This window comes from Phyllostomus hastatus, unplaced genomic scaffold (assembly GCF_019186645.2).
Source record: "Phyllostomus hastatus isolate PE091 unplaced genomic scaffold, TTU_PhHast_1.1 phas_contig_80, whole genome shotgun sequence".
NCBI classification, from domain to species: Eukaryota; Metazoa; Chordata; class Mammalia; order Chiroptera; family Phyllostomidae; genus Phyllostomus; species Phyllostomus hastatus.
In genome coordinates this window covers 35603718-35619722 of record NW_025333960.1, presented here as the reverse complement: position 1 = coordinate 35619722, position 16005 = coordinate 35603718, and the positions used below count along the sequence as shown (strand labels likewise).

At 34.2% G+C, this 16005-nt stretch overlaps 1 protein-coding gene across 1 annotated transcript in view; it reads left to right on the top strand.

Annotated features, from left to right (window-relative positions):
• RIT2 (Ras like without CAAX 2) overlaps nucleotides 1–16005 on the top strand; it is a 287905-nt gene that overhangs the window by 60615 nt on the left and 211285 nt on the right. The window contains exon 2 of the mRNA XM_045850204.1: nucleotides 9050–9106. Coding sequence (XP_045706160.1) covers nucleotides 9050–9106 — 57 coding nt within the window. The remainder of the gene's footprint in view (nucleotides 1–9049; nucleotides 9107–16005) is intronic.

Sequence of the window (16005 nt, the reverse complement as noted above, 5' to 3'; positions counted from 1 at the left end):
GCAATGCTTTAATCTCTTACAGATTCTGTAGAAAATGACTCTTTTCTTTCTGTAATTTCCCTTTCTCATAACTGACTGCCTCTGCCTCTGGGCAAATACCACTGACTTTCCAGGGAGGGTGATGTGTAATATTGTCCATTTTTTCACATAGGTAAATTTGATGGTTAATGTTGAATTATGCAAACAAGAAACAGTTGGTTTAAATTAAACTTTAAAATGAAATAGTAAATTATCAGAATATCTGAATAACGAAATGGAAATTTAAATAAAAAACATATGCATGAGAAAGAAGAGTTCAGTCCAAATGGGTTTGCTTTAAAAAATGATTGTATGTAATCTTTCACCACAAGTTTTGTATGAACATTGAAGATGTGATTGCCCATTATTTACTATATGCATTTAATGAATATTTTATAAGGTCTGGGCAAGCACTGCATTTACATAACATATGTTAATAGTATGGCCACTAATAAAGCAAAAGTGTCTTTGATATAAAAATACATCAGGTACTTACTGATGTTATCTTCAGCTTAATGTTAAGTAAATGTTCATTTCTGTGGTGGAAAAAGTATTCTTGTTTGCTAACATAGGTCATCCACTAACTGCAATACTTCCAGAAATCAAAAGGCAGGGGCTGAGTCTACCAAATATTATTTAGTTTCATCCTTAATTACTTTGTTAAAGTGACAGTGTATGACTCACCTTGTCTGACCTGTAAATGTCTTCTCTATTTGCATTCTCTCTGTACTTTCTCTGTATCCATAAAGCCAGTGAGAGACAAATAAACATAAGGAGAAACATTTATACACATGAAGTGTGCAAACTTCCTATCGCTATTTCCTATCCCAATTTTTTTCATTATGGCCTCAGAGTTGACCTGAAAATAAAAAACACTTTACCCAAAATTTAAGACATATTCTTAGCTAATTAATGAATTATTAAATCTATAAAATTCTTTCTAGATTTCCACTATGTAGATTGCTGTCACCTAAATATTTTAAAGAAGTATAATCTGTCATAATAATTTTTGAGGTACTCAACAAAAATTAAAAGGTACTTTATTTAAAATTTTTAGGTGTAACCTTCTAAGATAGCATTAGGAAAAGGAAAAATAGCATTAAGCTCTAATTAATTTTTCTAGAGAAAGATTTTTCTGGACAGTGGAAGAGGGTGACATTTTATTTTCTTTCATTTGTTGTTTTCTTATTTCCTCTCACTGTCCTTTTCTTCATATGCTAGAGTCTACCATGTGCTCACCAAGACCCATTTCCTTTTCTTTCTGACATGCACCTGAGTCTCATAACTGTTACATGGAGCCAAGCAACTGGATGACAAAAGAAGGTGGATAAAGTAATGCACAATATTTGAAGGACTTTTTTTCCAAAAATCTCCACATATAATCCTCCATGAATTCTCTCTCTTCACTCTTCTGTCATTTTGTTGTAAAGAATGAAGTGGGGAAGCTAACAAAATATATACAATGCTATCTGAGGAAAAGTATAAAATTTGGAAGAATAAATTCAAAGAATTAAATAAGTGGAGAGATATTCCATGTTCATGATTAAGAATCTCAAACTGTTAAGATATAGATCTTCCAAACTTAATCTACATATTTGATGCAACCCCAAACTAAATCCCAGCAAGTTATCATATGGGTATCAACAAACTGATTGTAAAATTTAAATGGAGAGGCAAATGACTCAGAATTGTCACACAACATAGAAGAAGAAGAGCAAAGTTGGAGGATTGATGCTACCTGACTTCAGGGCATACGGTAAACTACAGTAATCAAGACAATGTGGTATTGGTGAAAGAGTATACAAATATATAAGTGACATAGAGATCCCAGAAACAGAGAACCATTAAAATTGTCCATTTATCTTTGACAAGGAGTAAAGACAATAAAAAAGAGCAAAGACAGTCTCTTTAATAAATAGTGCTGGAACAACTAAACATCCAACATGGAAAGAAATGTATCTTGTCACAGACCTTATAGAGGTCAAAAAATTAACTTAAAATGGATCATAGGAGTAAATATAATACTTTTTAATAATAAAAGCCACAAAGTACAAAGAGAATATTACTGTTAAAAATAGTTATGCATCAAATAACATAGCCATTTTCTCTAATTGGTGAGTTTATATGTCATTCTCAATAAAAGAAAGAACAGTATAAAAAATTAGGATATAAGAGTTAAAATATAATCAACAAAATAAATTTTACTGATGCCTGTATCAGTGCTACCTTCTTATAATATACTTTATCAAATATATTAATTATATAGTAAGACACCAACAATTTTAGTAAATTATATAAAGTGGTAATATTACAAATAATGCTCTGTAATCACAGGACAACAAACTGAACTTGAAAATAAAATAAGCAAAAGTCTCTTCCACTTGGAAATTCAGAAATGATTTTTATTTATCAATTCATAGTTGAAATAAAAATACAAATATAAATTATAAATTTCTGAAAAATAATATCATAATACATGAGGAATATATTAAACAGATGTCAGAGGACAATTCATTATCTAAAAATGTTTTATGAACAATATTATGTTAAGTGAAATAAGCCAGTCAGTGAATAACAAATACCATAAGATCTCACCTATAAGAGGAATCTGATGAACAAAATAACCTAACAAACAAAATAGAACCACAGGCATGGAAACATGGAGCAGACTGAAAGTGACCAGAGGGGAGAGGGGAGGGGGATAATAGTGGAAAGAAGGGAAAGGGGCTAGACAAAGAACATGTATGAATGACCCATGGACATGGACAACAGTGTGGGGATTGACTTTGGGAGGGGAGTGTGGGATGGGTGGAGGAGGGCAAAGGGAGAAAAATTGGGACAACTGTAATAGAATAACAATAAAAATGATTTAAATAACATATGTTTTACCAACAAAAATTAAAAGAATAAAAAATGAGTTAACAAAAAGTAAATCTAAATAAAAGCCATGCCTGAGGAAATAATTAATGCAAAACAGCAAGGTAGAAAAAAAAAATCAGTGGGCTTTGGGCAAAATCAGTAAAGATCATATTGAAATCAAAATTACATTTTTAAAAAATACCAACAAAAGAGTCAAATTACTAGCTAGTTTCAACAAATAAAAATGGAGCCAGCAAACATAAAAAATTACAAGGAGGTAATAACTAGATGCAATGGGCATTTAGATAATCATGAGATAAGCTTGCATACTTCTTTTAAAATAAAATTAGAAAGCTAGATGGGTAAGTTCTTAGGAAAATGCATTTTCTTAAAATTATTCCAGTTCAGTTAGAAACATAAATAGACAAATATATGCAGAATAGAGAAAAGTTATTAAGAAAATGCCTCTATTAAAAAGGTAACAAACAGGTCAGGATGGTTTCACAGCAGATTCTACCAAACTTTTAAGACCATGTAGTTCCAATGTTATATAAATTATTTTGGAGCATAGAAAGTAATACAATATCTCCTACATTATTTTATAATTGAAGCACAGGATTGATACTTAATCCTAGTAAAGATAACCTCCCCCTCCCCAAAAAAAAATTCAGGGTGAAAGTGGAGACAACTGTATGTGAACAACAATAAAAAAAATGAAAAAAAAAGAAAATGCAGACACGTATTACCTATAGATTATAATTTAAAAATACTAAATAAATTATTAGCACACTCTAACACCTCATTAAAAAATAAGGCATTATGACCAAATAGGTTGTAGTACCAGAATGTGCGATTGGTTCAATGTTAATATGTCTGTTAACATATAATCATAGTAATAGTTCTTAAGAAAAAAATCACATGGTTATCTCCATTAAACTGAATATTCCTTTGAAAAATACAGCTATTCCTTCTGAAGTTTTAAAAATGCAGAAATGGCTTTTCATAATATGATGAATTATGTAAATGTATCACCATATGGATGCCAGTAGCTTACTGAAGAAATAAAAAGTTACTTCCACTAAAGTCAAGAAAAAAATAAAAGATGATCACTACCTGCACTATTTAATATTGTCTTGAATGAACATCCAATGACAACACAAGATAAATTATGAAAATTAAAATTGGAAACTATTTCTAATTGTAGATGATATGATAGGAACTGAAACTTCTAGATATCATGGTAAAATACTCAAATAATAAAATATTTTAAAAAGGTAGAAGAGTATAAGATTAACCTGTGAAAATCAACAGCCTTCCTAAAATCAAATGATAGCTAGATTCCATAATGCTTCACTTTGAACAGGTTCAGTGGTCAAAAACAGGTATTTGCCAGATTCATATACACAATTCTATTTTGACTAATATCCCTAAGATACTTGATGAAATCCAACTGAGTCTTGTGCTTGCCTCCCATTATTTCACACCTTCCTCAGCATAATTATTTCTGGCTAATGGACTCCTGCTGAGTTCAGTTTTAGAGTTTCAGAGACAAGAATTGCTAAATGTACATTGGCAATGATTTTGACTGAGTGACTCTCTGAACACAATAAATCCATCCTTATAGCATTCAGAGGTTCAGAACTTTGTAGACCATTCCTTAACTATTTCAAATGCATACATACAAAAAGACTCTTCCATTAGTGAAAGACGACAGGGTCAACCCTGAGAAATGTTCTGACTCTGCTCACTTAGCAGATTTTCTAAAGTGTATGGAAAAGTTATCCTGGCCTCAATGTGAGATTGTTCATGTTCAAATTTTTCCAAGATGAATCTGGCTATCCTTTACAGAATAGCAAACCCACAGCCAGGGTAAGTTCTAGGATAATATTTTTAGAATTTGTTTCTAATATCTTGCCCTACTTCCCTATATCTTTCCTAAATATATTGAATATTATTTTGTTATGCTTGCCAGGTAGGTTTTGTCAACTTGATCCATTTTACTGGTTGACATTGAAGTGTTAGGAAGTATGTATGCCTCATCAAAGAAATCTTTTATTTTTAAAACTATATGCATAAAGCCCTGGCTGGCGTAGCTCAGTGGATTGAGTGCGGGCTGGGAACCAAAGTGTCCCAGGTTCGATTCCCAGCCAGGGTACATGCCTGGGTTGCAGGCCATAACCTCCAGCAACCGCACATTGATGTCTCTCTCTCTCTCTCTCTCTCTCTCTCTCTCTCTCTCTCTCTCTCTCTCTCCCGCGCCTCCCCTCTCTAAAAATAAATAAATAAAATCTTTAAAATATATATATACATAATAAAAAATTAACATCTAAACTGAACACTAGGAATTCATTAGGGGCAGATTTGAAGCTGGAGTTCTCAGATGCCCTTGTATCACATTATACACGGATGTCCTCTTTTTAAATAAAAAGCTCATTTATGATGTGTGGGTATTTGCTGGACACATGTTTTTACTAAGGATCTATTGATCCCTCCTTATCATTCAATATTGTGTACATAGGTATATGTGAATGTACCTTTTGGAAAGGAGACATAGACCTTTATTTTTATTAGGTTCTTAAAAACCAATGTATTATGATAGTATGAAGTTAATACAATTAAAATGCATGATAAAAATAGAGGAGAAATTGCAATTGATTTTCTCACAGAATGACTCTTTAACAAAGGAAAATACGATCCCAAATTTTTGAGGATGTAAGCCTATACATCACAGAAAGACTAAAATTTCATCCCCAGTTCAATTGGCAGCATTTAGCAGATTAAACTTGACAGATATTTCAGTGAGAGTTTTCAAAAATTGTTTATTTCACATATTATCTCTGCAAAAAGAAATGTTTCTGAGATTTCCTATCAGGCATCTACTTTCTAAAACACAAAAGAAACTTTTACAAATCAATCTTTCTAAAATTATCTTTGAAGTTCTGGAACAAAGCTCAGCTGGATCTCTCTTTGCTTTTGTCTCAGTGGTAGATCAGAAGATTTGAGATTGAAGGGCTTTTTCAATTATACAATAAGCAGCAGGTTTCCATTAAAGCACAAAGTCCTTCATCTAAATATATGCTAGGTGTTCTTACAAATAATTGTAACACATAAATCCTTGACCGATTCATTTATTTCTGATACTGGTTCTGTGTTTCTACTGTCTAATATTAAATATATATATTCTCCAAATGCTTTCCTGAGTTTATGGTAATTAACTTAAGGCCATAATTACACACAATGTTTTCTAACACTTCTTGGTAGTTTCCATGACTGTCGTGCACTGGCACCTGATAGATCAAGAGTTTCAATGTGTTGATTGGGTAGTATGACATTTGTGCAAAGATGTGGATCATTATTAGCATTGTTAAAGGAAACCACAGCTGGACAGTAATTAAAGCATTAAAAATAGATTTTATTCAGGATCTATTACAATGGAGGAAAAAGACCTCAGTTTACAACTGGTCTCAATTCCAAATGCAGCAGGGACAAGTGGGAATTTATACCCAAGGCATAGGGTAGGGGTCAGTGCATGGAAAATTACTAAAATGGAAACAACAAGAGTAATGAGGATTCTGGTTAATCAGATTTAACAGAATAATTCCTGAAGGTAGGCCAGGGAATGTTGGGGAACAAGCCTTGTGGGTGATCAAATATCTAATGTGGGGAATTCACTTAAAACTGACTCAGCAAGATTTTTGCTACAACTGGGTGAAGCAGAGATGAACACACAAGCTGAAAGTCAAGACCTAATTTAGAGGAAGGTTCAGAGGAGCCTGGCTCAAGTTTGGTCAAGGGGAACATTTTTTAGTATGATAACAAAATGAAGGAGAAGGTGAAGGCCATTCTAAGCCATAGGATGAGGCATACTTGTGGAGGAAAGTACTTCAGTAAGTCTGAGAACACAGTAACTGTTTGGGTAATGATGATGTAACTCCAGACTGAAAAGGTTTGATGGGTACATGCTATCATGTACCCATTGACACGTTAATGACTGTGGTCTTTATCCTAATAGTTGGCGACATATGAATGATATAATTATTTTTAAAGTGATGATTCTAGAACCATCATGAAAGTTCTAACAGAATGGAAAGAAAATAGCTACAGAGAATTCAGTTTTCTGTCTATTGCATGCAATAGAGACTTTCAAGAGAAATATAAGGTTCTGAACTAGAAGAATATCAGAAAGAATCAAGAATTATTTGGAAGCTATTTTGGAGGTAAAACTAAAAACTTATGTTGAGCAGATGGAGGACACGAGAGGGGAAGTGTCCAAAGACATCTTTAAGATTTTAGCCTAAATAATTGACTGTCAAAGGATGGATGGTGAGGCTGTTCATCACATTAGTTGCATATCTCTTTGTTTTGAACAGGGTGGAGTGGGAATATCTTCATTTTATTTTTAAATTTACTGAGTCTGAGCTATCTTTGAAATTTAGTTGATGGACTAGTCAAGCCAATAGTTTATTATGGGACGGGCATCTGACCTCTGTGACAGTAAACCAGCTGGCGACTCAGCAGAGGAGACTGCTATTTTAAAACCCATGAGAAACATTTTCCAAATTCTTCTTGAGTTCCACCTAATACACATGCTGCTTTCAGTTTGTTTACCTGAAATATGCTCTCTGTAAGGTATGTTGATTTGCATTTCAAAAACTTGCCCTCAACTATCAAACTGAGTAGTACTTTCATCTGGAGGCTTCCTTTTGTCAGTGCAAAGACAGGAGGAAAACAGCGTTAAAATGTAAACAGAAATTCTGTTTCACTGGCTCAGGTTCCATTTCTTTTTATTTCTCAGCAGTGTTAGCAAGACTAGTGCCTTGTACAGGTTTGTTGAATTTAACTGTGTTCCCTGCTCTGAACATTAGCTGAAGCCATGTACACACTGTCAAAGGGAGCCAGAGCCAAACAGTAAAGTGGTAAAAATAGATTTTATTCAGGAACTATTTCAATGAGGGAAAAGAGAACTCATTGTAAAACTGGACCCAGTTCCAAATAAAAGGGAAAGGGGGGGGATTTATAGATAAGGAGTAGGGGTGGGCACTGTTGGATGGAAAATTAAGAGAAGGAGACATCAAGAGTAGGGGGAATGCTTGCTGAATGAACTTGAAATCATTCTTGCTGAAAACAGGCCACCATGATCAGACATCAAGAGTTACCCCAATACATTTAATTACATCTTTTAAAAGGTTGGAGGATAAGGAATTTGATCTGATATTGAGAGTGATCAGATATCAAGAATGGGAGAGTCTCACTAATCTGAGCAGGATTCTTGCTACAACCAAGGTATACTAGCATAGCAAGGACAGGGGCCAATGTCATTGCCTTGCTGAGAAGAGGACTCAGAGGAGTGTGACTCACGCTTGGTCAACAATAGAGTTCTCTCTCTGTCTCTGTCTCTGTCTCTCTCAGATATACACACACACAGAAGAAAAAATAGGGAGAGAAATATTATACCCTATTTTTTCCCAAGTTTGTGCCTTTATTTCAGAATGCCCTTATCTCCTAGTAATTAGTAGTGAAAATTTACATGAGGAAACTTTACAAGAGGAGCATTGAAAGTGTATTATAAATATATATATTTAAGAAGAATGTGGAGAATTTATGAGATATCAAAAAAAGTAATAAAAATTAAGGGTTCTGAATAGCATGGATTAGACAAAATAAAAGTGGCAAACACTTTCAAATGTGAAAAGATAAGGATAAAAACTGATATGATAGTTTATTACCAATAGAGCCCTCAGAGATTATCTTTTTATTTTGAAGATGAGGAAGTTAAGTACCCGGGAATGTATAGGGCCTTTAGTAAAAAGATCTTCCCAACCAATACCAGCTGTTTAACCAGAACAAACACAGAAGATTCTACCTCTAGTTTACATTCCCATTATATCAAGAGCCTTCTTATTTTATTAAAATACGCTTAAAATTTGAACATATTTATTCCAGAGAATTATCTGGCATTATTTTTTACTCTAGGTGCATGATTTTCCTCTGGAGCTTTTTCTTATTACCATCATTTTGTGGTTCATGTTGTATAATTAGTTACTCACAGAATTAGTTACTCACAGAAACAAGTCACTCATTAGAACCTATTAAAAGACTGATGGGGTACATTCATGACTATCTTATTGAAAAATTGGTGAATTTTTATTAAGTTGAATTTATTTTTTTTCAGCAATGACGATGCAGTTTATTAGTCATCAGTTCCCTGATTACCATGACCCCACTATTGGTAAGTAAAAGCCTTTTTTCTCCTTTAGCGCAAATAAAGGCATTCTAAATAAGGGGCTTATAAATATTGTTGACATCAATGGAAAACAAATATGTTGTACACTATGACTCAGTACAAGCACGCATTAATACATAATATATAAGCTACCACAATAAGAGCTTCAAGAAACAATATTTGTCCTTCTTGCCATGACCTCTCATATTTCCTATTTTATTCTATTTTTGATCAATGATGGTTGAAATACATTAAGTTGATGTTGATTTTAGGGTCCAGTAATGAACATCTACTGCATGATGAAAACTATGCTCTGGAAAACATAACTGATGTGACTATCTACTGCATGATGAAAACTATGCTCTGGAAAACATAACTGATGTGACTGTGTGTTTTTATTTGGTTATTTGCTCGCTTTATCAGTGTCTGGATCTTGCATTACAGAAGTAACTATGTTAATGGTGCCTTTGGAAAGGACTCTTAAGTATGAATATAATTTTGTTCACCACCCTCATTTTGTAAATGAGGAAACTGAGACCCAAAGACTCAAACTATTGTTAGAATAAAAAATCCAGCCATGTTTCATTCTTCCATCAAATTTTCTTTTTATCGCATCACTTGGGAACATATTTTCTTCCTCAGTCAAAGCAGAAAAGATGTTTTTAGAAGTGCTTTACTCATTCAAAGAGCTACTTTAAAGAATCCGTTGAAAATTTCCAAGCAGAGTCTGTCATACCATTTATTTAAAAACACATTGGCATCGAATACACATAAAGCATTATTTCATGGTCTACAAAAACATAGCCTCTGGGCCCCTCATGTTTGTCTGCTTGTTTAGACTGTGAATTCCTTTCACTACGCCTCCTCCCATACCCATTTTATTTACTCACCCTGAACACGTCTTACCCTCACCTACAATGGGTATGATCCTCATCTAGCAATTTTAATTCAAGGTTCTACTATGAATATAAAACATCATTCTATAAATAATTGTATCTCTTCCTGCAAATCCTTCAGGATATGTGTTTGAATATTACTATTGAAGTTTTAAAAATGCCCTCATTTTTTTTTAATTTTATTTATTTATTTTTAGGGAGGGAAGGAAGGGGGAGAGAGAGAGAGTGAGAGAGAGAGAGAGAGAGAGAGAGAGAAACATCAATGTGCAGTTGCTGGGGGTTATGGCCTGCAACCCAGGCATGTACCCTAGCTGGGAATCGAACCTGGGACACTTTGGTTCCCAGCCCGCGCTCAATCCGCTGAGCTATGCCAGCCAGGGCAAAAATGTACTCATTTTTAAACTTCCCATAATTCAGCAAGACCTCTTCATCAGTTGAACTGAATTAGTATAATTTAAGTGCGGGCAATTAGTATGTTTTTAATCAGAAAGCACTTCCCCAAGGAGTTGAGTTTTGTATCTGAAGCAAAAAATAATCACTTTGTAAAATTATAAAAGTGATTAACTACAGTCTACGTCTGATAATCCTCTAAATCCATTTCTTTAATATCTTGATTCTGGAATGTTGGTAACTTGCATAACCTACTATAAGTTATAGAAGAGGAGAAATCTCTGGGCAGAAGCTCTGAATTTTTTATCTTGTTGGAAAATTTGACTGTATAATATATCAGTTGTGAAATCAAAAATCATTCCATTATTTTCCATCATTATTTAAGCTTTATACGCACTGCTGTTTCAAATACCTGCCTTTTACTCACTAGACTCTCACATTTAATGGCTTGAGTAGGGCAATATATGTGAATAAGTCATAAATGGCTCCTTCAAGAGGAATAAAGGAGAAGAATGTAATGATGGCTCCTTTAGGTATCCACGAGGCACATTCATCATTTGAGATCCCATATTGACAAAGAGCTGAAGTCATACCTTTGTATGATTATAAATAAAATAGCCTTAGGAGTTTGAAAACAGAGACACAAAGTTGTTGATTACTTTGAATCTGATTTTCCCATAATTTCATTTCTTGGCATCTCTAATGAAATATTTGTTAGCAATTTTCCATTGGTATCCTGCTCTAGGTAAGTGAAAGTCCCAAATAATTTACTTTTCCCCTATTCAAGTTACGTAAATATAACTCAGTCTGGCTGACTTAACGATCCCTCAAGAGGAAATTCATATTAGTACATTTTGAAAATCATACAAATTAGAGAAGAATACAGCTATCAGAGATACTTATTTCTAAATTGATATAGTAAATGACCATTGTTCAATCCTTGTTCATATCTATTTGTCATCCTACTGACTGAGGTTTTGAATAGTTTTTCTCTGAAATCTTTGAAGGATTTGTATGGTTTTATTTTTCCCCATATTCAGCTTAAAATTATTTTTCTTTCAAATACACATCAATTCTGAAAACTTAGGTTCCCTTTAGGATTGATTAGAATTAGGCATATTATCTGCTACCAATGTTCTTCCTAAAGAAGTAATTGCTCTCCTTGTATACTGGCAACATTTTTGAAGTCAGTAACCAATACTGTCTAGCTTCTGCAAATCCACAAAAAATACCTATGAAAGGGATATTGGAAGGTATTTATTCTATTCTTCCATGTGAGAAAACCTCTCTCAAAAATTAAGTTCCCTATGAAGATACAAAATAGGAATAAATTTAAGTTTTAATTTAATCTTTAAAATAGACTATCTCTAAGTATTAAACATTGTGTTAGGTATACTTTGCTTTCTCTATAGTAAAATCATAAGGGAACTAATAAAAAAAACATTTTGATCAAAGACCTTGATGTCTAACGTTTCATACTAATAAATGACATGCGATTTTTAATTAAAAATAAATCATTAGAGGTAAACATCGTATGCAATTAAATCAACAAAAAATGTTTAAATGCCTAATATTTACAAAGGAATCTGTTTATCTTCAAGAAATAAAAGATTAAAATGCACAATTCAAGGCTTCAAGGGATTTTTATTTCAGGAAGAGAAATTAAGACAAACACACAAGTATTTATAATATCTCTGAAGTCAGTTATTACTATAAGAAAGGAACAAAGTGCTAAGGTGTTTTCAAAGAATGGAGAGTTCAGTGACTTCTTAAGTTGCATTTACTGTGACTTAGGATCACAGCGTCCTATATGTTTTAAAAGCTAAGAAACCCTTTCCCTCAAATCTACAACTCAATATCCTTTGGGGAAGATTTTCTGAGAAGTCTGGACTTAAAGACTTTTGAGAAACTGACCTAGGACAGTTTGTTTTGGTATGTTCTTTTAACCCAATTGTAACTTGCTTGAAATTAAAAGTCTTACTGTATTTAATTCTAATTTAATATGAATTATTATATATCAAGTTGTTAAGTTGTTGATTTCTTTTCTGCAATGGAATATGGTGTCTCTTTCACAAAAAAACAACCATATGTGTGTGTGGTTGGCAAGGAGAAGTAGAGATGTGTCAGGGACTAGATCTTTAAAGATTAGGCAGCACCAGCTAGCAGGGGTGTCCAACCTGTGGCCCTTGGGCCACATGCAGTCCAGAATGACTGTGAATGTGGCCTAGCACAAAATCATAAGTTTACTTAAAACATTGAGATTTTTTTGTGTGATTATGTGTCACAATGAATTTAACGTGTGGCCCAAGACAGCTCTTCTTCCAGTGTGGCCCAGAGACACCAAAATGTTGGACACCCCTGAAGTCTATAGCTACAATCCTGTACTCTTCTCTGGGATAAAAATGAATATTTCAGGACGCCTACTTAACTTTTACATTTAGGTAGCTCCAGGGCAGACAAAAGTAAACACGCCCCAACTTTAACTAATAATTGATTATCCCTAGTACACTTCCTTCAGGATTCTTTACAATGGTAAAGCCCTTCATGTACCAGGATCTCATGCCAGAAAACCGACAACTCCTTGACGGTTTCAACTTCTACATTAAGTCATTCATCACTCTGTTGTTTCTACCTTCTAAAAATATCGTGAACCTGTCCCCATCTCTCCGTAACCTATGCTGCCTTCTTATTCTTAGCTGGCCCCATTTTCAGTTTGGACCAATTCTTCTAAATGGTTTTAACACAGAATCCAGAAATATTTTTATACACAGAAACTTGGACTACTGAACTATTCCCAATGCTATAAATTATTTTTAGAATGAAGAATAAAGCTCCAAGAATGGGGCCAGTATTCTCCTGGTCTTGCTACCCTTGCTTACACACTTGCCGGGCACGACCCCTTTGTGGTGCTTCATCTGCAACCACCTCCACTCAGATTCACAAACTAGCCAAACCCCTTTCTGCTTCAGAACATTTTTGCACATATTTGAACCCAGAATATTCTTTACCTATCTTCCCTGCATTTTGCTTGGTTAACTCATACTTTGGTCAGATTTCAGCTTAATATTTCTTTCTCAAGAAAGCTGCCTTTGAGAGTATTATGCTAAGTGAAATAAGTCAGACAGAGAAAGAAAAATAACATATGATTTCATTTATACGTGGAAGCTAAAAACAAAATAAATAAAATAGAAGCAGACAACAGATTGAACTAAAAATCAATCAGTAAAAGAAAACCCTTTTGACTATACAAAATAAAGTAAGTCCTCCTTTCATGCATTCTGTCAGAACCTTGAATACTTCCTTAGGTATCATTTATCTCTATGTAGGTGATTTTAGTTAATTATCTGTTTAATGAAGGTATCATGAGGGTAGGAGCCCCCAATATATTATTCACTAGTGTTTCCCCAGACCTGATGAGAATGCCAGGCATATTATAGTACCTCCTTTCAGATTGCCAGCCCGAGTGCCAGCCTAAAAACCAAAGGTTTACCTGTTTGATTCCTAGTCTAGGGCACATACCAGAGGTGCAGGCTAGGTCCCCAGTAGAGGGTGTGTGGGAGGCAACTACACATTGATGTTTCTCTCCCTCTCTTTCTCCCTCCCTTCCTCTCTCTAAAAATAAGTAAGTAAAATATTTTAAAAGAATTTTAAAAAATAGTGCTCAATAAATACTTGTTGAATAAAAATGGATGAACAATATATTTCTAAGAAAACATTTATCATTTTTAGATTTAGCTACAGTTAATTTTAGAGTCTGAGAGAGAAGCTAAACTAATCAAAGCTGTGCTAGTTGTCTTTAGTAGAAATTCCTTATGTATATTCATGGCTATTTTGTAACCAAAAATAGTTACCAGAAGCTTTCTTTGAAAAATTAAAAGTACTATGATAATATAAGTTATTATTTCTTCTGCTTTGTTTTTTTATTCTCCTCTTCTGCTTCTTCCTCTCCATTCAATAATCATTCATCGACAAATATTTTGGGGGCACCATGATAATTCAGGCATTGTACAAGGCACAGAAATGAATGGCACACAGAATTAGGCAGAAATGTGTTCCTCATTGATCTTCCCTGCCTAATTTTATTTCATATTTTTAAAAGCTAATCATATTTCTTTATCTAGAGTCCAATTGTCTCCTTTTCTCATTGCATTAGGATGACTTGAGGTCATTATATAAGGATAGCAAAATTTGATTAGAGTAAACTGGCCTTAAAGGGCCTATTCAATATTTTCTTTTCTTTTCTTTTTTTTTTTTGCAGGGAAAAAAAAAGCCAGCTTTAACAAACAGTTCAGTAATGTTATCACTTTATTAACTTACCTGGCCATACATTTATTCAAGTACTCCCAGTGCCCAGAAATTCAAATGACCAAGAAGTTTCTAGCTATAGCTACATACCCAATTTTCAAAGAACACATACTCTTGTAATTGACTCAGCTAAGAATGCTTTTCTTCTTTTAGCGTTTAAACCTCCAATTTCACTTCCAAGGCATGAATACTGCATAATACACTCATTTGAAAGATTTACATTCTTCCTGAGCAATTGGTAAGAACTGTAACAAGCTCCACAGGGACAGAATAAAATGTCATGTATGGAGTTAATTCTGCTTGAATGATTTGGGAGGCTTGAAAAACAAGGACCTCACATGAGTGGCAAAGTACATGAACAGTGTGGACAGTTCATCTGTGGATAGCGCCGTGTCTAATGACTGGTATTATACCACACTGCATGAGCATGAAAAATATTAATGTGAATAGGCCAGTATGGGACTAATGCACCACATTAAGTGTATATTTCTTAGTATTTCTGGTGGGATACAAAGTCCCTAAGCTCAGGATTTTAGTGTGTTTGAATCACACTGAAATGGCCTGCTCAGTGTCTAAAATGGATACTAATAGAGTCACTTCTTTGTGTCACTCGAAAAATCCCTGTTAAAATGTAAATTCTTAGGGGAGAGGTAAAGCCCAGAACCATTAGGAGTCATTTATAACATTAACATAGATTAATGTATTCGATTATTCTAGTGAGCCAACCAAAAGCTATGGTCTACAGAGCAGCACTGGAGAGAGAGCATGAGACTTGGAGAAGGGAGCGGGTGTCACTACCAGGTAGAACAAAATGCTACAGAATAATTCTTGAAGAAAATCAATACTTACACACAGAAATTGAAAAATTGCATTTATTAGTGACTTTGGAATGGTGAACATAATAGAATAAAACAAAGAAAATTAGGTGTGAACCAGAGAGATCAGAAATGTATTCTGCCTTCATGCTCGCCCCTGATTTTCTTTCCTGACTCATCCCACAACACCCTTTAGTTTGCTGTGCTCCAGCCACACAGCCATGTGCCAGATAATTTATCATCTTGGCCTCTTTGTACTTGATTATCCCCTGCAACACTCTTTTCCTAGACACAGAACTAACCTCATTACCTTCTTCAAGTCTTTCCTTCGGGTTCAAATACTCACACTGACCACCACCAGAACTCCTGATTACACTTGCTCTCATCTATCTATTTTTCTCATAGCATATAGCACCATCTTACTATGTAGTTACATCTGTGTCCCTTAGCTACAACATAAACTCCACTAGGGTCACTGAAGTTTCCCAAAAACCTAGAT